This window comes from Talpa occidentalis, unplaced genomic scaffold (assembly GCF_014898055.3).
Source record: "Talpa occidentalis isolate TD23 unplaced genomic scaffold, MPIMG_talOcc4v2.1 talOcc4.12, whole genome shotgun sequence".
Taxonomy (NCBI): domain Eukaryota; kingdom Metazoa; phylum Chordata; class Mammalia; order Eulipotyphla; family Talpidae; genus Talpa; species Talpa occidentalis.
Window position 1 is genome coordinate 65,378,091 of NW_023601212.1, and position 22,961 is coordinate 65,401,051.

General features: G+C 38.9%; 2 protein-coding genes across 2 annotated transcripts in view; both read left to right on the plus strand.

Annotated features, from left to right (window-relative positions):
• ATF6 (activating transcription factor 6) overlaps positions 1-22,961 on the plus strand; it is a gene marked incomplete at its 5' end in the record, with an annotated part of 192,188 nt that overhangs the window by 88,420 nt on the left and 80,807 nt on the right. The window lies entirely within an intron of this gene.
• LOC119241337 (proteasome activator complex subunit 3-like) lies at positions 15,421-17,859 on the plus strand. Its single transcript, XM_037506577.2, has one exon. It carries the CDS (start codon positions 15,595-15,597, stop codon positions 16,333-16,335), a length of 741 nt encoding a protein of 246 aa, XP_037362474.1. The 5' UTR covers positions 15,421-15,594; the 3' UTR covers positions 16,336-17,859.

Genomic DNA, 22,961 nt, shown 5'->3' on the forward strand with positions numbered 1-22,961 from the left:
TTCGCAACCCAGCGCTCAACCGCTGCGCCACCGGGGAGGCCCAATGCTGGATTTTTTTTCACTTTTTTTTTCCTATTTAATTTTTTAACTGAAGTACCATTGTTTTGCATCTTGATAATATTTTGACAATATAGGATTTTTCCAATCAAGGTGTGGTCCTGTAACTCTCCTACGGCCAAAGCACCCATAGTCCATTTTGCCTTTTCTTCCTTCTCTGCTCTGTCATTCAATAGCTTTTTTTTTTTTTTTTTTTTTTTCTTTTATAGAGGCATGTTTTTTATTTATTTATTTATTTGTTTGTTCGTTTGTTTTTTTTGTTTGTACATGCACTGGGTACAGTCAGAAGCACGGGAGGGTGAGAGAATTCACCAGAGCCAGAGCGGGGAGCAGAGCAGGCAGAAGGACCGAAGTACACTGCTGAGGGGAGCAGCGGGCGGCAGGAGAGGTCTGCGCGCCATGTGGGACCCTCCTCCGGTGGCCGGGGAGCAGCCGGGGATCGAACCGGCGCCGCAGAGGCAGCGGGCAGCCTCGCAACCCAGCGCTCAACCGCTGCGCCACCGGGGAGGCCCCATTCAATAGCTTTTAATGAAAAAAATTAAAGCAGGGTTAAAGGACTATCAGCCTGTCAGTTTTCTTTGTGTGATCCTTAACTTTCTTGTTAGGTTTTACATTTTGCTGGAACTTTTTAAAACAGTAGCCTGTGATTGAACTTCTTCAACCTCAAATTTCCAGTCTTTATACTTAACCAATAGGATGTTATTTATACACTCTTTGGAAACATAACATATACCATAGATAATTATAGCAAAAGTGTAATGGGTAGGAGAAGATACTGCCAAACCAGGGTTCTGGAGACCAGACGAAATAAACACATACCATGTGTCTGTGCAGATCACAGTGCTAGGAAATATAGAGGAAAGTAAGTGAAAGAGGAACTAAAAATAAAGTTCTTGTAAGAACTGTCTGCTACCTTTTGTTTAATTTACTAGTGTTTTCCCCTTTATAACAGAGCTAGACCTTGGAATTAATCTTTTAAAAATACATGTATTAGGTATGTATATGTGTATTCACACTTACAAACAGGTACATATATTTTAAAGAGAAGGAAAATAGCAGGGAGTATAGGTAGCATATCCCAGAGCAAACTTACTCAGAAATAAGAAAAAAGATTTTCCATTCAGCTATGACTTATTAGTTTTTAGTTTATTTTTTTTTTAAGATTTATTTATTTATACAAGCACTGGGTACAGTCAGAAGCGCGGGAGGGTGAGAGAATTCACCAGAACCAGAGCAGGGAGCAGAACAGGCAGAAGGACCGAAATACACTGCTGAGGGGAGCAGCGGGTGGCAGGAGTGGTCTGGGCACCATGTGGGACCCTCGCCGATGGCCGGGGATTGAACCCGCACTGCAGAGGCTGATGGCCGGGGATTGAACCCGCGCTGCAGAAGCTGTAGAGGCTGCAGAGGCTGCAGGCAGCTTTGCAGCCCAGCGCTCAACTGCTGCGCCACCAGGGGAGGCCCTAGTTTTTAGTTTAATGGAGAAAACAACTTTGGGGATGATAAAGCATTTTTGGTAGGCAATCACACAGTATATGCTTCGGAGTCAGACAAATCTAGATAGACTTCAAGCTGAATAAAACTAGGGAAATACTTTTCAGCACCTCATTGTCCTTATCTCTAATAGTAATATTAATACTTGCCTCTACCTAGGTTAAGAAGTTTAAATGAAATAATAAATCAAGTGCAATAACTCCTCACTTAATTTTGTTGATCTGTTCCTGGAAACTGCAATTTAAACACTTACAAGGAAGTCAAGTTCTTGAATAATGTTGTTTCATTCAACCGTGGCTAGAATTTTTTTTTTCTGGATGAACTACTATACTAGCTCAGTAGATAATGCATGGTAGGTATTCAGGGAATGTCGATATTCTGTCATCAGGGGATTGACCTTGGAACTATATGACTACAATCTGAAAGGCCATAAGTGGATAGAACAAGGGTGGAAAGTTTATTTTCATTAGCTAGAGCATGTGATCTCTCCTCACTCCTAGCTCCCTAGAAATTTATTTCAATGCTATTAGTTTCCTTATCCATCAGACAGAAAACTATCATATGTGGAAAGAATATGAAACTTGCAAGATTTTACAATGGTGGGTTTTATATTAGTAACTAGGTTTATGAGGACTTGATTTAGATAAATTTGAAAGGGAGGGCTCTTCCAAAGAGAAAGATAACCAGAACCTCACACAGTGGTCCATTACCTGCAGTAATAGCCCTTTAAAAAGTAATTTTGTTTTCCCCACTAACTGCCTTTACTTTCCCTTTCTTTCTGAAACCTCCCTTGTGCTGGCTAAGCCATTTGAGACTCCATCCAAAGCCATGTGGATGAGTTATTCATGCTCAGTCTCTTCCATGTATACAGGGGGTATACATATTCTTACTAAAATTCTGTGTGCCTTTTTCTCTTATAAAGATAGTGATTTTTAGAGCTCTTTTAAGTATTTCCTATATTAATTCTAACTCTGTGTTCATTTAATGTGATGCTACAGAAATCAGAGACTCAGGTTACATACAGAAAACTTAGTAACAGCAGATACCAAGTTTCTGCTATTCTTATGGTTCATTCAAATTAACTATATCACTTTTTGATGGATTTCGTGACATCAGCTGATAATTGAAAGGAAACTATGCAGTCTTTATTTTGACCTTTCCATATTGATATCAGCTCTGATATAAAATATTAATATATGACTGATATGTCATTAATATACCCAGGAGACACATTTTTATTTGTAGCATAAATGAAGTCTTTATTTTCTTATATTAATAATATGTACACATAATTGTATAGATTTTGAAACAATTACATCAGCAGGGGTTTAGTAATTATTAATAGATGTGATTACACAAGGTTATGATGCTTTGGTCCTAATTTTTAGATGAAGTCTGTTGTCTGACATTATTATACATAATAATAATAATAATTTAATAATAATAATATATAATAATTTGGGTTTTTTAATGGATTAATCATTTTTTATCGACGTAACATTGCATTAAAACATGTAAAATTGAAGGTGCATCATTAAAAATCAACATCTGTATATACTACACAAAGTTCACTATTAAAAGTCAATTCTGTCCTTGATTGTATGGTTGACACCTTTAACCTGATTTACCCATTCCCCTTTCTCCTTTCCTTCTGGTAACCACTAATTGTTCTTATCTAAAATTTTAATTTTGTTTGATTTAACTCATTTTGATTTTTCTGTGTACCACACATGAGTGAAGTTATATGGTGTTTGTCTTTCTCTATATGATTACTTCACTAAGCTTAGTATTCTCTAAGGCCATCCATATTGTAAACAGCAGGATTTAATCTATTCTTATAGCTGAGTAGTTTGCGTGTGTGTGTGGGGGGGTGGGTATGTGTGCACCACATCTTCTTTATTCATTCATTTATTCATCTGTTGATGGGTACTTAGGTTGTTTCCAGTTCCTGGTTATTGTAAATAATGTCTTGATGAACATGGGGGAACATATCTCTCTGAATTAGTGGTTTTTTTGGGTAAATACATAGAAATAGGACAACTGGACCACATGGAATTTCTGTTTTTAAGTTTTTGAGAAATCTTCATAATGCTTTCTATAATGACTGCTTCACTTTATAATCCCACCAACAGGATACAAGAATTTCTTCCTCTCCAACACTTCTTGTGTTTTGGATAATAGCCATTCTCACAGGTGTAAGGTGATATTTCTTTGTTGTTTTGAGAAATCTGTAGATTTTTTAAATCAAAAATTAATGATAAAATAATTTAAATTCAGATTATAAAATAGTTTAAACTCTGATGAAACAACTTAAGTGAGGTTTTAGGGTGACTTTTGAGTCACACAGTTTATCTTGCCTATTTTTTGGTAAAATATGTAAGTATACTACATATGTTACAATAGTCTTCCATAAAGAAAGTGTCAACCAAGTTTTTGTGCATATGTGAGTGCTGATTATTTTACCAATTTTGTAGCTACCTTAGGTTAGGGAAGATATAATGTCTCCTTAAGCAAAATACTTATTAGAACCCAAACAAGCCAGTCTCCATAATTTTTATTTTATTTCATTTTTTTCACTCTTACTAGTTTTGCAAAGTTGACCTGAGTTTAAAATATAAAGCTAGGAAGATGTATTTTCCCTTTACAAAATCTGAATCTCAATTTTATTCTGAAACACTCACTTCTATTATAAGGTGGATAATAGTGATAAATACCAAAATCCAATTTTTAAAAATGAATTGTGCCTCTTTTGTTGTTCTTTAAGAGAGAAAACATGAGACCAGGGGATGAGATGTTTGGACATCAGCTACTCTTTTGCTTCCCTCCTCCTTTTCACATCAGACCAGCTACATTTTACCCTCTCAACTCAATTCCCTACACAGTGAAAATACAAGCAACACCTTGGAGAATAGGAAGAGGTGAAAATCCAAGATTGCCAGACTGAAACCCCTAGTTCCACTGTTTGTTGCGTTGAGCAAGTTTTGACTCTTTTGTGCCCGTTTCTTTTATTTTTATTAAAGATTTATATATTTATGCATACAAGCACTGGGGTGCATGCCAGAGATGCGGGGGGTGAGAGGATTTCACCAGAGACAGAGCAGGGAGCAGAACAGGCAGATCAACTGAAATACACTGCTGAGGGGAGCAGCGGGCGAGCCAGGAGAGGTCTATTGTACCATGTGGATTAGCTTCCTGGCCGGGGATCAAACTCGTGCTGCTGTGGCTAAGGGTAGCTTCACAGTGCTGTGTCTTAACCCCTTGCACCACCAGGGAAGCCCCCGATTCATTTATAATTGAGATGATGATGATGTTGAAGGAGGAAATGATGTTGATGATGATGTTATCTACTTCATTTAATATATTTGAAGTTAAGTGACATAATGCATATAAACCATGTGCACAGAACAATGCCTTGCACAGGGAAAACTCAGTAAAAGTTAGACATTTTCCTTTACCACTGCCCTTTAAAAAAAAAAAAAAGAGGAAAAACATGATATATCTCCAAAGTATAACATACCTTGAAAGAATCAATTATCTAAAAAAAAATTTTCATGCTAATTATTTGAACAATTGTTTTACTTTCACAACCTAAAAAAAAAAAAACCTCTTCCAAATATAGCTATGGGGAAATGAGAGTGGATAAATTGGGAAAAAGAGGACAAAACTATGATGAATTATAGAATTGGACTTTTTGTGGTGAACTGTATGTAGTATATATGCACATTTATTCTAAATGATGCACATCTGAAACATTTTAATGCAATGTTATTTCAAGAAAAAAATTAAATAAAAAAACCTCCACATGTAGCTACCCTCAAAGAATTATTAATCAAGAGAGAGTTAACCAGCTTTACGTCATTCATCCAACAAAATATCTCAGGTAGCCATTATGTTCCAGGCTGTTCTCCCTGCAAAGAATCCAGTAATAAACAAAACCAATAATGCTCTTGCTTTTCTAGTCTAGAGACAAACACTAAGCAAACATACAAATAAATATGTACTATAAGTGATAGGTGTTAAGAAGTAAAATCAGAGTAAGAGAACAGAGAGTAATTTTAACTGAACGTTGAAGAAATACATTTTTTCAGTTTGAAGCATATAAATTCTTTGACATATATTTTTATTTTTATTTTTTTAATTTTTTAAAATAAATTTTATTTTTATATTCCCCATACAATTGCAACCCCCTTATTTTGACCCCAACCCCTCCCCTCCCCACCCCCACCCCCCATAGAGTGTCTCTGGTTCGTAGTTTTTTGTTGATTTTGATTTTCACTGTCTTATAGTTATTCATTTTCCTGGTCCCTTATTTAAGTTTTCTAGATTCCTACTATGAGTGAAACCATCCGGTATTTTTCTTTTTCTTTCTGGCTTATTTTGCTGAGCATGATCCCTTCCAGCACCATCCATGTTGCTGCAAATTGCATGTGTTTATCTTTTTTGAATGCTGAGTAATATTCCATGGTATATATGTACCACATCTTCATGATCCAGTCATCTATTTTTGGGCATTTGGGCTGTTTCCAAAGCTTAGCTATTGTAAATAGTGCTGCTATAAACATAGGGGTGCAGGTGCTCTTTGGAATTGATGTTTCTGTGTCCTTTGGGTAAATACCTAGGATTGAAATTGCTGGATCATATGGAAGCTCTATGTTTAGTAGGTCCAGAAATCTCCACACAGCTCTCCATAGTGGTTGGACCAGTTTGCACTACCACCAACAGTGCAGGAGAGTTCCTTTTTCTCCACAACCTCGCCAACATTTGTTGTTGCTAGTTTTTTTTAATATGTGCCATTCTCACTGGTGTAAGATGGTATCTCATGGTAGTTTTGATTTGCATTTCCCTGATGACAAGTGATGTTGAACATTTTTTCATATGCCTGTTGGCCATTTGCATTTCCTCTTAAGAGAAGTTTCTTTTTAGCTCTTCTGCCCATTTTTTGACTGGATTATTTTCTTTGTTGTTGAGTCTCATCAGCTCTTTGTAGATTTTTGTGATCAGTCCTTTATCATTAGTGTTGTGTGCAAAAATGTTCTCCCAGTTGGTGGGGTTTCTCTTTGTTTTTGTTATTGTCTCTTTTGCTGTGCAGAAGCTCTTTAATTTGATGTAGTCCCAGCTGTTTTTCTTTGCCTTCACTATCACTGCTTTGGGTGATGTGTCTGTAAAGATGTCTTTGATGTGCATATCACGTAGTGTTTTGCCTATATTTCCTTCTATGTATTTTATGGTTTCAGGTCTTATGTCTAGTTCTTTAATCCATTTTGAGTTGATTTTTGTGTATGTTGTGAGGTAGTGGTCAAGCTTCATTCTTTTGCATGTAGCGACCCAGTTTTCCCAGCAATGCATAGTTTTTGCTCCTTTGTCAAAGATTAGTTGACCATAAATCTGTGGGTTTATTTCTGGATTTTCTATTAGATTTCATTGGTCTCTGTGTCTGTTCTTGTTCCAATACCATGCAGTTTTGATGATTATGGCTTTGTAGTAAGTTTGAAGTCTGGGAGTGTGATGCCTCCATTCCTTTCTTTTTTTTTCAGGAGAGCTTTGGCTATTCGGGGTTTTCGGTGAATCCATATGAATTTCATCAATAATTGTTCTATTTCTTTGAAGAATGCCATTGAGATTTTTATTGGAATAGCATTGAATCTGTATATTGCTTTTGGTAGGATGGCCATTTTAATAATGTTTATTCTTCCAATCCATGAGCAGGGGATGTCTTTTCATTTCTTTGTGTCTTCTTCTATTTCTTTTAACAGTGTTTTATAGTTTTCTTTGTATAGGTCCTTTACCTCTTTTGTTAGATTTATTCCCAAGTATTTGATTTTTTTTGTTTTGATAATAAAAGGTATGGTTTTTTTTTATTTCTTCTTCTTCAGATTTATTGTTTGTGTATAGGATGGCTACTGACTTTTGCGTGTTGATTTTGTATCCTGCCACTTTACTGAACTGATTGATGAGTTGAATTAGTTTTTCTGTGGAGTTTTTGGGGTTCTCTATGTATATTATCATATCATCTGCAAATAGTGATAGTTTGACTTCTTCTTTTCCTATTTAGAGTCCTTGTATGTCTTTCTCTTGTCTTATTGCTCTGGCTAGGACTTCCAGTATTATATTGAAAAGCAGTGGTGAGAGTGGGTATCCTTGTCTTGTTCCAGATCTTAATGGAAATGCTTTCAGCTTTTCACCATTGAAAATGACACTGGCTGTTGGCTTGTCATATATGGCCTTTATGATGTTGAGGTATGTTCCTTGTATCCCAAGAATTTCAAGGGCTTTTATCATGAATGGGTGTTGCACTTTGTCGAAAGCTTTCTCAGCATCTATTGATATTATCATATGGTTTTTATATTTCTTTTTGTTGATGTGTTGGATAACGTTGATTGATTTTCGGATGTTGAACCATCCTTGTGTCCCTGGCATGAATCCTACTTGGTCGTGGTGAATTATCTTGTGGATACATTGTTGGATTCTGATAGCTAAAATTTTATTGAGGATTTTTGCATCAGTGTTCATAAGGGAGATTGGCCTGTAGTTTTCTTTTTTTGTGTTGACATGTATTTTTAAATGTACTTTTGATGTTTCTGTTGCTGGTAAAATTGTTTCAAGAAATTAGGAACTCACTGTACATATTTTATGTACTCATCTAAAAATTTAGCCCAACTAGTGAATTTATAATTTGGAAATGGAAGTGTCTTGAAGAAATAAAATCTTTAGTCACTTCTCTGCTTATGGCAGTAAAGTCTGCTGCTCATGAAATCTGTAATTCTGAAGAGGTTTTAGTTTGCACCAGCCCTTAGGGAGTCGATTGATATAGCACTGAGTTACAGATTATTATTCAGCTGTAGAAGTTTTATGCTTAGGCATTTTCTTACATCTTCCTCTTTAGTCAGTTGAAATTTTGTATTTTTGCCAAATAAAACAAATCCCTTACTAATAAGAAGCTATGAATAAACAGTGGGAACATGAGTCAAAGCCAGCATCACCCTTACTTCTTATGTGCACCTCCCTAGTATGCTCTAATATGTTCACTTTGCACAAACAGGGCTGCATAGCTGCTGTTCCACAGACCAACTCTAGGTACTGAAGTGAAGGCTGTTTTTTTAGAACTAAGCAGCACTGTGACTGGTAGAATTCTGGCATATTACCATAGTCCAAAAGCAGGATGTGAAACTCGGCATGCTATTGATTGGAGAAAAAAGAAATATAACCGTTCAATTATAAATCCTGAAAGAGTTCAGTCCATGAGACTACTGTTAGATCTCCAAAATGGATTTCTATATGATGTTGCATAGTTCAGCAAATTTTCAGGGGGAAAAAAGAAAAACTTGCTTAAGTGTCCCTCTCTTCTGCTATTCAGGTCCTGTCTCATAAAATTTATACCATTTTTCTTTATTAATTTGCTGATTCACTCAGTCAGTGTTCATCGAACACTCACCAGGTACTGCACTAACATAGAATATATAAAAATGAATGAGCTAAAATCCTTGTCTTTGAGGAGTTTGTTATAAGAGAGGGGCTAGATGCAGCCTCTGCAGCACCGGTTCGATCCCCAGCTGCCCGCGATGGTCCCACATGACACGACAGGCCTCTACTGCCACTCCTGCTGCTCCCTTCAGCAGTGTATTTCATCAGTCTGCCTGTTCTGTTCCCCGCTCTGGCTCTGGTGAATTCTCTCACCCTCCTGCACTTCTGACTGTACCCAGTGCTTGTATAAATAAATAAATAAATATTAAAAAAAAAAGAGAGAGAGAGAGAGGGGCTAGAGAAAAGTGACTTATAAATCTAAAATTACAACACTGATAGGAGCTATAAAAGAGATATTGCAGATTGTCCTCAGATTATAAATAAAAGACTACTGTCCATGAAACATTTACTGTCCTTGCTATTTTATATGTTATTCATTTAATCCTTTCAACAGCTTTATGATGAAGTAGATAGTCTTACACTATTTAGCTTGTACCAGGAATATTCATCCCATCTAGGAAGAAGAAGATGTTGTCAGGGAAGATTTTTTTCAGGAAACAGTTCTTGAATTGATTCCAGAAGGATGAATGTGTAGAGCAGAGAGTAGGAGGAAGATGAGGCAGGTGGCATTTCACACACAGAGGAAAAGGGACAGAACTGTGAGAGGCTGTGGGAATGTAGAATATGTTCTGGGAACTAATTAAAAGATAGCAGGATTCAGTTCATGAAGGAACTTGTGGGTCATGCTGAAGGAATTTGGTCCTTACCCAGGAGAAGACAGAAATATGACCAGACACGCATTTCGAGAAGATAACTGTAATTGTTTGCACAAGGCTTTAGAAGGTTTTCAGTTTTAAAGGAAGAAATCTCCTCCAGCACTGACTTATGTCATCAAGTTCACATAAACATACCAACTAAGTCCTGACAACATCTTATACTTTTAGTTTTACAACTTTATTTTTATTTATTTATTTATTTATTTTAAGATTGATTGATTGATTGATACATACAAGCACTGGGTACAGTTAGAAGCGCGGGAGGGAGAGAGAATTCACCAGAGCCAGAGCGGGGAGCAGAACAGGCAGAAGGACTGAAGTACACTGCTGAGGGGAGCAGCGGGCGGCAGGAGAGGTCTGCGCGCCATGTGGGACCCTCCTCCCGAGGCCGGGGAGCAGCCGGGGATTGAACCAGCGCTGCAGAGACTGCCGGCAGCTTCCCAACCCAGCGCTCAACCGCTGCGCCACCGGGGAGGCCCTAGTTTTACAACTTTAAAACCAAAATAATTGTATAAATATAAATAAAATTACAAAGATAATAAAAATCAAACCAAGAACATAAATTTGTGTAATAGATCAGGGTTTTGTGAAATCATCGTACTGACAACTAAAGGTAGTATTGACTCTAAAGATTCAGTTCCTTTCAATACTGATTAAGTATTTCCCTACTACTAAGTACTTTGTAATAACTTAATTCCCCCTCCATTTTCTCTATTTGAACTACTAATAAAACCTTGGTTCTATCTGATTAACAGTTGCTTGGGCAAAGGGAATATAGGGTAATCATACCTAATAGGCTCTACTATCTCTAATCAGTTAAAGAAGTATCTGGTGCCATCTTAATTGTAAAAAATATATAGTTGTTAATTTCAAAATTGCATGGAAGTTATATGACCCAGAATATGCTTACATCAATTATTTTATCATCAAAATGGACATATACAAATAATTATAGGAAAGTGATGGACTCTAATTTGAGAAAGGCAGATAATTGTTTACCCAGTACAAGCATCTTTTAAATAAGGAATCCATCAATGTCTTGGGTAGAGACCAAAATCATCTTAAAAAGTCAAGAATCTAGGACCCAGAAATCTGTAGATTTTTGTTAAAATAAATGATCATAATGCTTCTTGAGAGTAGACTGTTACTTAATTATGCCAATTAGGTAATTTATGAGATGGAATAATGTGAACTTGATGAAGACATGGCTATTGCCAGAAGGGGTTCTGCTCATAAATTCACTTTCCATCCATGATAGCCAAAAACTTTGTGCTTACTTCACCTATGCCCAATTACTGATGATCTCTGAAAACAGTTAGTTTTAAAAAATTACTTATGCTCATCTCTGTAGTACAAGTCATCACTGCTAAATAACACGATAGTGAACAAGAAAATTTATCTTGTTTTGTTTGTATAGAATTCACAGTTCTCTATTTCAGTGGGTGAAGGAAGATTCTGGACTGTTGATAGAGAGACTTTCCTTCAATAATAGGTAACATTCATTGAGAAATTACCATGTACACACTTTGTGAAATTCTTTACTTGTGTTAACTAACTTAATTCTCAAAACAGCTTATATTCTAGATAGCCAGAATATAATGCTTATTTCACAGATGAAAAAAGCAAAGCACAGAGAAGCTAAATAACACAGCCAGTTTCATGTGGGTGGAAAGCCGCAAAGCCAGGATTTAAACATGGCAGATTGACTCTTAGTTAACAACAGTACTCTATTGCCGCTTCTCTTCTTAAAGGCATGAGCACATTAGGTCTAGAGACTGATTCTGGACATGTTGAACTGACAACTTAATGACAGAAAGAACAGTGCAGTGAGCACCTTTGCATTGTTTCTTTCTTTCGGTGTACCTGAAGCAGTCAAGGAGGCAGGAGAAGGAAGGGGAAGTGATGTTGTATTTGTCAAGCCTGGAAACTGGTCTGGCAGAGTTCTCAGTCACTACATTGTAAAACTAAATACTTTATGGCTACTTACTAGGCTATTTGCTGTAGATAACTTAAGATCCATTGAAACCTGGAGGTGAACATGTTCACAAATATGAGGAGATAAATATTACCACCTGCCAGAGTCTTGAGATCATTTATACTTAGTCTCTTTGATTATATTTCTCTTAAGTTTCATAGATAGAACTCAGTGGAAGAAAAAGTATCTTGAAGGACTAAATTCCAACCCATATCTCAAGGTTACATTTAAGGCTAGTAGTTGGAACAACAATTGTTTAGAATAGTTGTGAAAATGGAACTCAAATAGGAGCCCAGAATCCCTTCTTCACGAGGCATAATTTCAGAGCTCAAGAATATGTAAAGGATAAATCAATCCATGAATCTGTAGGTGTTCCAAAAAGAAGAATGATGTATCAGATTTTGGCATCAGGACGTGAAAAACTCCGCTGGCCTGTGGACAATGGTGACACTGACTTGATCAAGATAACACTCTGTACACAGCTGTCTCTGGGTCTCCTCCACCTGTCAGCATTCAGTGTTAATAATGTCATGGGTCAAATCAAGACATGCAAGTGCATTAAATATTTTTTAAAAACAACTGCTGATTGGTGATGGTGAATTGGGGTAGAAAAGTTAGGAGCTATTATTTTCCTATCAACTGCTACTCTCATTAGCAAGGAGAGGAGCCATATTATGAATAACTAAATTCCTGCATCACACCAGAAAAAAGAACAGCTGAATCCCCCAAAGGATTTTATATTCTCTCATTAGATAACTAAAGAGAATAATTTCATATAAATATTTTCATGAATCAAGTTGTAAATAGAAAAAAAAATGTCCCCCTTTCTTTAAAAGAATAACTAGGAATGTTTTATCTTTGAAAATAAAGTAACCATTTGTTGAACTACATATACCATTGAGGATATTTTTGGTATAAATGAAAATTTTCACAAAAGCTCTACTCTAAGTTTTTATGGCCAGAGTTACAAAGAAATCAAGATGGGGAAAACTGTAGTCGTTATTTCAATATTTGAGTTTCCTTTTCTGTTTGATAACCCTATCTAAATCCTCAAATTGAATGTAAACGTGTGTGTAAAAATGTATATATTGATATAGCTAACTCACCCCTTAGGGGAGATTTAATAGATTTATGAGATATATAATAGAAATCTTTAGAGTATGAATAGAAGTTTTTCATAAACAAAAAGAAAAAATTTACATAATATAGGGTTATGCCGTTCCTCATCTTTTCACATCCAAAAGTATCCATTGCTGTTATTTTTACTTCCTAAAACGCTCTTGATGGCTTCTGGTTACCCATTGCTACTACCTTAAATAAGGCATATTTTTACTTTGGTTTATGGCACCAGTCTCTCTTCTTTGTTTCATCTTCAAATCTACCTCCTCCACAAAATCATCCATATGTGTATTTTTCCCTGCCTAAATACCTTCAATGTCTTTTATTAAACCCAAGTTCCTTAAGCCTGGCAAATTGGGGCCCTGCCTGCATGAATGAATCCTTGCTTACTCGTTCTTATTTCCTGCCACTTTCCCTTAAAATCTTAAGAGCCAATTTAGCAGTAACTCCCCAATATACCCCATATGCATATATATATATACTTTTATCCCCTCCCCCCACCTTTGAACATAATTCCTTCCACTGCATCCTTTTATGTCACATCCCTACAAGACATGAAGTGATTTGAACACAGAAACCATCTTTGAATTTACTAACTGGGAATGAACATAACTGACTTGAATACAACTTAAATTGCTAGTTTGTTAGACTCAGTGTCCTAACATGGTACATGTGTGAATGAAGCTATGACATGCTCCTCAGGTCTCCCTCAGAATGAAGGATGCAGCAGGGCCTCAAAGGTTTCATGTTTTATGAAGCGGCTGGCATTGATCAAAATGACCTTATTTGAGGATCTGGTTATATGTCATTTCATTTAAAAGTCACAGTACCCAGGAACCTAGTGACAAGTTTAAGTGGGGATTTACTATGTATTTCCCAACTGCTGGAAGCCCTGCTCCCAAACAGCCATCTTAAGGAAATGCCTTGTCCCCAACTCTGGACATTTCTGAAAGGCCTTTGCTGTTGCCCCATGAGATCAGTTGAGGACTTGAGATTGCATCAGAGTTCACTTTTTCCCACTATTTTATCTTGTCCTTTCCATGGGGGTTTATTTCAAGAACACTCATTTCTAGGGGCCTCCCCGGTGGCGCAGCGGTTGAGCACTGGGCTGCGAAGCTGCCCGCAGCCTCTGCTGTGTCAGTTTGATCCCCGGCCGTCGGGCGAGGGTCCCACATGGCGCGCAGACCTCTCCTGCCGCCCCTGCTCCCCTCAGCAGTGTATTTCGTCAGTCTGCCTGTTCTGTTTCCCGCTCTGGCACTGGTGAATCTCTCGCCCTCCCAAGCTTCTGACTGTACCCAGTGCTTGTATGAATAAATAAATAAATCTTTAAAAAAAAAAAAAAAAACACTCATTTCTAGACCACTCCTAAATATACTTCCTGTAAGCAGTCTCCCAGTCTGGTTGATATTTTCCTTTCAGTTTGAATTTATTACTACCCCAAATATTACAATTCAAAAATCATTTCATCAGACACCTATTGAGCACCTGCTTCCCGCCCTGCGTTGTGCCAGATGCAATGAAAACAAATTAAGATTTGGCTCCTGCCCCTTAGGAAGGGCAGCCCAAGGGGGGTGAGAGTTGCATAGGAAAGTATACTACATCTTTAGAATAATCATTTTTGAACTAAACTTTGATCATTGTAGTATAAAAATCATAGACATGGCCTTTAGTCCTGCATTGTTGCAAGGAACTGATCAGAAGGATTTCAGAAAAAAAGAAAATGAACATAAATATGTAGGGTGAAATTTTAGAATTACAGAATTTGCCTATGATTCCCAAATACTTTAAGGAAAAAGCAGGGTTTTTTTTTCCCACTTTTTATTTTGAAATAAGTTCAAATTTACATAGAAGTTACAAGAATAATACTGAACATTATACATACTTTATACAGATTATACATACTTTATACAGATCTATTTTTTTAAACATTTCTTCACCTGCTTTAGCATTATCTTTGTACACACACAGGTACACTGTTTCTGAGCCATCTGAGAATAAATTAAGTACCTCACTTTCTGCCTTAATACACTAGTATTTCCTAAAGACAAGGATATTCCCCTGTGGAACCACAATTAAGGAATAAATTCAGGAAATCTGACCAGGACCCATTACCAGACCAGATTCAACTTATATTAATTATCTCCCAAAGGCTGCGTTTAAGAAGAGTCACATAACTTCCTAATTTAAACCTAAGTGTTTGGAGTAAGCCATAAAAGGCCTCGGAAGTTGATGAACAGTTTGAAATGCTGCACTAGCGTGAGCCACCAACAACTTTCTAGTGAAAAAGCATCGACAGCCCCAATCTACCCGTGGAGGTGACTTGGGTTTCTCCGGGAGCAGCGGTTTCAGGAAGGTGCCTTCCAAGCCCATAGGTCCCGCGCCTGGACCTGCGGGCACGGCCTTGTTGAGTGTCCCGGGTCGCCATGTCTTAGGTGCTTAGGCTGCCCGGGGCCAGCCGGTCGCCGGGAGAGGGGCAGCGCAGGTCACCGGACCCCTGGAGCGCGACCTCTCTGCTCTGGTTCCGGGGATAGTGGGCTCCTGGGGAAGAACGGGACCCGCGTGCGCCTCCCTCTCCTGCGGGCACGAACGGGCGTCACTTCCGGCGTGGGGCGCGATCTGTTGGGAGTTGGAGGTAGTGGCAAGCCCAGCCCACGTGCGGAGGAGAGGGACGTCCAGGTGCGGTCCAGCCAACGCTCGGCCTCCCTGGGGGCCATGGCCTCCCCACTGAAGCCGGAGCAGGATGTGCAGGGTAAGGTCGAGTCGTTTCGGACCCGCATTGCCCAGGAAGCCGAGGACCTGGTGTCCACCTTCTTCCCGCAGAAGCTCTCCGAGCTGGACAGTCGGGTCCAGGAGCTTCGCCTGCAGGACCTGTCCAGGATCCGTTCAGTGCCAGCGCCGGCGCCCCCAGCCGTCCCCGACACCGCCGGCGATGGGCCCAACCGGGAGCCGCAGCTTCTGCAGACGCAGGCTTCGGTCAAAGCACCCATGCTGCCAGGTGGCGAGGGCCAGGTGCTGCGGAGCAACCAGCATCTGGTGGAGCTGATAGAGCAGGTGAAACCCGAGATCGAGCTATTACGAGAGAAATGCAACACAGTGCGCATATGGGTGCAGCTGCTCATCCCCAAGGTGGAGGACGGCAACAACTTTGGAGTGTCCATCCAGGAAGACACCGTAGACCAGCTGTGGACCGTGGAGAGCACCGCAGCCTCCTACCTGCGCCGCTTCTCTACCTACTACAACACCCGGGCCAAGTTGGTGTCCAAGATAGTGAAGTACCCGCAGGTGGAAGATTACCGCCGCACCGTGGCGGAGGTCGACGAGAACGAGTACCTGAGCGTGCGCCAGATCCTGCTGCACGTGCGGAACCAGTACGCCACCTTGCACGACGTGATCCTCAAGAACATAGAGAAGATCAAGACCCCTCGGAGCACCAATACCCACAGCCTGTACTGAGCACCTTTCTTCTCCCCTGTTTCCTTCGGCAGTTGGCTGAACTGTCTAGGCAACTGGAAGGCTGCTTGTTAATGACTCTGCAGGTGATGAAACCCCTGGAAATGTGCGTTACTGTTTAATGAGAATTTCATGCAGCTTATTCTCATACTGAATCCTCTTGGGGTGTAATTTTTGACCTTTCTTTCAGGGAGAGAACAGGGACACACCGTTTGGTCGCACGTGGTTCAGGTTGGCCAAGGAGGAAGGGCTGCCATTTTAAAAGCAGATAAATGTTGGCCAAGGATTCTTTATGGCATTGGTAACCCTGAAGGATTTCAGGGGTTATTCACGAAAAACCTGACATTTAAAAGAAAGTTAAAGGAAACTTTCCCTAAGGCTCTGCTATTGTTGCTGTTTTCAAACAAGCCTCAGAAATGCTTTTACGTCATTTGTATTTGGTCGAGGAAAGGCTTTTAAAGGGATGTGTTTAGGTGATTTTATATGCCACTGCTTTAGCAGATTGCAATAAAACTTGGTTGTAACACTTTATGATGGCCGAAGTGTGCTTACCTTTTATCTTCAGATGTAGAGGTCTTCCCTTAGTTGGATTCTTTCTCTTTTTTTTTTTTTCAACTCTGATGTGTAAGGAGAATGAGCATGTAAGGAGTAGTAGATGTTCTTTCTAAAGCAGTGAACATCCATATCTCCCTTAGAGTGAAGCGTCTGTGCCAATGGCTTCCTTGCACAGCCTTCTCCCATTTCAACATGTTCTCATTTCCATTTTACCCACAGTTTAGAATTTCTTTTCTGTCACCATTTATCTCATAAGAGCCTCTAAATTCTTCAGGTTTTTTATACGTTTACCTTTATTACTCTTGATTTTATTTTTGTCTCCTTTCCCCTTTGCTTCTTAGGATATTAGCTGTGGGCCCAAGAGTTTCCCTCTTACGTTATAGGGAACATTCTTTACATCTGAAGACTCTAAAATGTAACTTTCGGGTTTTTTCTTGCTTTTGCTGCATCGGTGAGGGGAAACCACTGTTTTCTGCTCACCAGTGATCTTTACTGTTGGTATTTTTCAAGTTTAGCTTTTCCAGAGTTCATGTACAGGTAAAGTAAGGTATTGCACTGTGAGTCACCTTATACATCAGAATTTCTTGCTTCTGGTGTGATGTAATGAATGCTTTCTCTGTAATGGCTTTTGTTCAGAATTTTGTATTTTCTGATGATAAAAGTACTTTAGCCAGTGGAAGTACATTTATTCAAGAGCCCCTTTTTTCAGTAGTAGTACTACTTGAGGGCAAAATATAACTTCCACTGCTGCTGGAAGTTATATAATACAAGTTTGGCAAAAACATGAATGGGAATTACTTTTTTTTCTTTTTTCCTTTTTTTCCTCTACCATCAAGGAAACACCCAGAGCAGTGGCATAGTGGGAGTTAATTTTGATAACTTTGTATTTCTAGGAATGAGATTATTCCTGCGCCTAACAGATAGCTTTATCTTTTCCATATTCAGTTGATTTTGCCCTGATTCCTCATAAAATTTTTGAGATTGTATACAATATAAATTGTAACTTCAATTTTTATTGTATTTTATAGTAATAAGTTCATGCAATTATTTCTCATTGAGTTATTTGTGGGAAAAATACCTAGTTTTTTGTGAGAGATGAGATTATATTCCCATTGAAATTTCCTTTCCCTGTAATTTCCATGGATACCTTTGTATTTCTGAATTAATTTTAATATAAGACCCGCTGAAATAAGTGACTATATAAGTCAGAGTTTAGTATCTAGTAATTGTACCAAACTTCCCTTTCCTTCTGTATGTTTGTAAGGATAAATGCCTTGCAGCAAAAGTTCTAATCTTGCTGTAGATAAGGTTTTGTGATTTCTCTCTTGTAATTGATCCTAATCATCCCTCCTCCAGTTCCTCACTTAAAGAGTAAAATCATTTTGAAAAAGACTTTCAGAGTTTCTCTTCAACAACTTCTTTTGGTTGCTAAGGATGAATACCATTGTGAAATATTACTGTACAGATTTGATTCTATAAGCTGCTATAAAAAAATCTCCTATTTAATGGCAGGAATTGTTTAACATGTAAAGCAGAGATGGTTTCTTAGTTTTGTTTTTTTTTTTTTTTTTAAAGAAATATTCTGAATTTGAACTACACCACATGACTGGTGGGTGGTGGTTTGTTTTTCTCAGGCAGTACTGCCTTTGACCGTTTTCTGAGGCGGTATCAATGTCTGCCCTGAAAGTGCCAGTAATTTCTAGCCTTTCCTCTGCCTTTTTTCATTTTGTTTCACCTGAAAGATTGAAAAGACTGTATTTCTCCATGAGGACGGTGAATTAATTTGAGACATAAAATTCTGTTTCAGTCACCATTATGGTCTTTTAATTTCATTTGTAGTTGTGTTGTAGAGCAACCCCGATACAAAACGGGGTGCCTGACTGTGGGTCCTCACCCGCGCGCTTAAAAGGACTTATCAATGCTCTACTGCAGGCACACGTGAAAGGTTAATAAAAGGTTTATTTACAAGGGAAGGGGAAATGAGGAAATGTACAGCTCTGGGAGAAAAGTGGGAGACAAAGTTTTAAATGCGTCCTACCCGATCCGCCGACCAGGAATCCCAAAATGGCGCTCTCAGAGTTGGCCGCCAGCTAGGAGCGGTGAAGCCAGGAGGCGAGCGATCGCGAGCCAGAGAGAGCCCAAGGCCCACGTGTTTGGTTTTTTATATCCAACCTGGCTGCCCAACTCCACCCTCAGGTCCCAGCCACCCTCCCTTGGTGGTGATGGGATTTGTCTTTCCCAGAGTCTTGATGGCTTTAGTCTGGAGTGGGAGTGGAGTCCACAAAGTTAATTCTGTATGGGATTAACTCAGGACATCACTTCCCCCTAACAATTGTATGGAGAAAATGCAGCTTATTCCTGAACCTGTCCTTACTGAATGGATTTGCATATTGATTATAATCTGTGAAGTTTAAAAAGATTTGTAAACTGGTTTAGTGAAACCTTTATTTTGAAAGTAAACTTCTAAAAAATGATACCAAGGTAAAATGAGTTTGTTCTTTTGCTGAAACTCTGAAAAGCCCAAGCCATTTAAATCTAACCCTAAATAATAACAATGAAAGATTTTGCCTAAGAGAAAGACGTCTGTTTGTATTTGAGATTACCCCTCAAGGGTTCTTTTATTTTCCCTGTAAGGTGTTGTATCTGACTCAGGAAAGTACCAGGAACATCAGCTCATACTATTATCCTTGAAAGGCATTTAATTGCACACAAGTGTATGATGGACAAAGTAAGGGAAGTCCAAATGTTGCTTAGGTTTTCAGCCAGAGTCAGTCATCTAAGGTTTAAAATATTCCTTCTGTACATAGAGCTGTTATAGAGCAACCCCGATATTAAACGGGTTCCTGGCTGTGGGTCCTCACCCGCGCGCTTTAAAGGGACTTATGAATACTCTACTACAGACACACACAAAAGGGTTAATAAAAGGTTTATTTACAAGAGAAAAAGAAATAAGGAAAATGTACAACTCAGGGAGAAAATAGGGAAATAAAGTCTTTAATGCGTCCTACCCGATCCGAAGACCTGGAAACCCAAAGTCACTCTCAGAGCTGGCCGGAGCTGCAAGCTGGCCGAGAGCCCAAAAATGGAGAGAGCCCCCAAAGCCCACGTGTCTGCCTTTTGTATCCACCTGGCTGCTTAACCCCACCCTCAGGTCCCAGCCACCTTCCCTTTGGTGGTGATGGGATTTGGAGTTCCCAGTGTCTTTGGCTTTTACCTGGGGTGGGGGTGGAGTCCACAAAGCCTATATGGAATTTGCTTTGGGACATCCTTTTCCCCCTAACAGTACAACTATCCTCTTTCGTTTGCTCCTTTTGACAGATTGAAATAGTCTCTAATAGCCAGAAATGTCTTTTACTAAGAAAATAAGCATGTCCTTTGGTTAAATATTTTTGGTATTTGTGTGTTTCTCCCTATTCTAACACTGTGTATCACACTAAATTGGAGCTGGAATGCTTTGATAAAGTCCCTGCTCCTGCAAAAATTAAGCTCTTTGTGATTTTCCCTTTGTTGTATATGGTTGGAAAAGCTTTTGTAATGATAAACCTGTTTTTTGGAACTCATGTCAAAACATAGCAGCCAATGTAAATTACTTGCCTATTGTTAGTACTTAAACCCCTTTTTGTACCTTTAAAACAAGGAATTCAGAGTGTCTATGTTTTGATGCATTATTCTTAAATGGTTTTTAAAAACCCATGGAATTAAAAAATTTTAAATTTCTTTTGCAATTTATGAAAGTTGCTAAGTCAAATTTCATTGGAAACTCTGAAACCTGTGGATCTGATTTTTAGAACCGAGTGAAATACCTTTCTTAAACCACAGAAATAATGTAGATGAGACATAATTTTAAAATTCTTAAACTTTGGAACATAATGGCTTTTAAAAATTACCGAATTGTTTATAAATTCTTCTTTGGTTGTTAAAGGCAACTTTTTTTGTAGTTTTTATGAGGTTTTCATATTGCTACAGAATTCATATTAAGTGCTCTCAACTATTACTAGATAACTATGTGATCAATTTTAAATGTTTTAAATTTAAGAAGGACTATTTGAGAGATTTTGAAAATAAAGTTGGAGAAAGCACCTATAACTCGCTGGTTTAGCAAAGTTATTAAATGTATGTGTGGTTTCACTTATTTTTTTGAAGATTTTATTTTTTTATACAACAGCTGGGGTACAGGCCAGAGGTGCAGGAGGGTGAGAAGATTCACCAGAGACAGAGTGGGGAACAGAACAGGCAGATCCACTGAAATACACTGCTGAGGGGAGCAGCGGGTGGGACAGGAAAGGTCTGCTGCGTCATGTGGCAATTTCCCTGGCCTGCTGGGAGTCGAACCCACCGTGCAGAGGCTGCAGACAGCTCCATAGCACTGCGCTCAACCCGCTGTGCCACCCGGGAGGTCCACTTATTTTAAATGATGCATACATATGTTTTTATATTATTGCAATATATTATATGCATACTTAGTAGAGGATAAGCATTTGTGTTTACATCCATTCTTATTAGTATTATCATTTTGTTAGGGGGAAATGATGTCCTGAGCTAATCCCATACAGGCTTTGAGAACTAGTGCGCTTATGGTGACCAACGCAAGGAATGTTACTTTGGGCTGGTCAACCGCGGGTGTAACTTGGAAACCACGCTGGGTTCCAAACTGTTGTAGAGCAACCCCAATACAAAACGGGGTGCCTGACTGTGGGTCCTCACCCGCGCGCTTAAAAGGACTTATCAATGCTCTACTGCAGGCACACGCGAAAGGTTAATAAAAGGTTTATTTACAAGGGAAGGGGAAATGAGAAAATGTACAGCTCAGGGAGAAAAGTGGGAGACAAAGTTTTAAATGACTCCTACCCAATCCGCCGATCAGGAATCCCAAAATGGCACTCTGAGAGCTGGCCGCGAGCCAGGAGCCTTGAAGCCAGGAGGCGAATGATAGCGAGCCCCCCCAAGGCCCACGTGTTTGGTTTTTATATCCAACCTGGCTGCCCAACTCCACCCTCAGGTCCCAGCCACCCTCCCTTTAGTGGTGGCGGGATTTGTCTTTCCCAATGCCTTAATGGCTTTAGTCTGGAGTGGAGGTGGGGTCCACAAAGCCTGTATGGGATTAGCTCAGGACATCCTTTCCCCCTAACAATTTCATTTGACTGATACCCCCAGAGTCAAACAACATTCTGTTTCCAAGGATTCTTTAGGTTCTGCTATGTAACTGTGAGAATAATTCATCTGAGGCAGAGATTTTCCACTGGTGTGGAAAATGGAGATCTGGTAGCCCGGAGTGCATGTGATGAAATGACTAGATATTAGGGTCTAGATATTAGGGTTTTATTCTGCATTTGAGTTGGGGCTCAATAATGGTATTAGCATTGTATTAGTGATCATTTTATTATTTAGTGCTTACTACCACCCCCCTCCCAAAAGGAGATATTTTAATGACTTCTCTAAGATAAGAAAGCAATTACACACTGGTTAGGTGAGTGGTTCCTGCTTATATGATTTGGTATATAAGTAGAAGGGAATCCTAAATCTTCTGTCAGCAGTTAAACACTTTTAAAAGATGTTATTGTATGTTGACATCAAGGCATTTTTTAAAAATTATGGATCTTTTTGATGAAACAGGACTGTGTCAGTTTCAGAAAGAGGTGCTCGATCGCTCTTGATCTGTTAGCACACTGTACTTCTGACACATGCAGGCATCTGCTCACCTTGAACTAGAGTTTTCCGTGGGAAACAAAATGTCTTACCTTTTCATCAACAGCATCAACAGTAGGTGCTTCCTAGTAGATGATCATACATTTGAATCCTCAAGGTGAATTAGGAGACATATCAGTGAAAGTTAGTGATTCTGGTCCCTCAAAATTAACATGTGTCCTTAGTAACCTGAACTTAGTGAATTCCCTCACATAGAAAATATCACGGGTTATTTTTGTTGGTGAAAAACGAGCAGGAACTGATGAATAAAACGGAATGGCATTTGTTTCAAATAATGTTGCTTTCAAAGTATTTTGAAATTCTTGAATAAATATAATTTCCAATTTAGATTTCTGAGACTGAGAGATGTACTTTTACCCCCCACATAA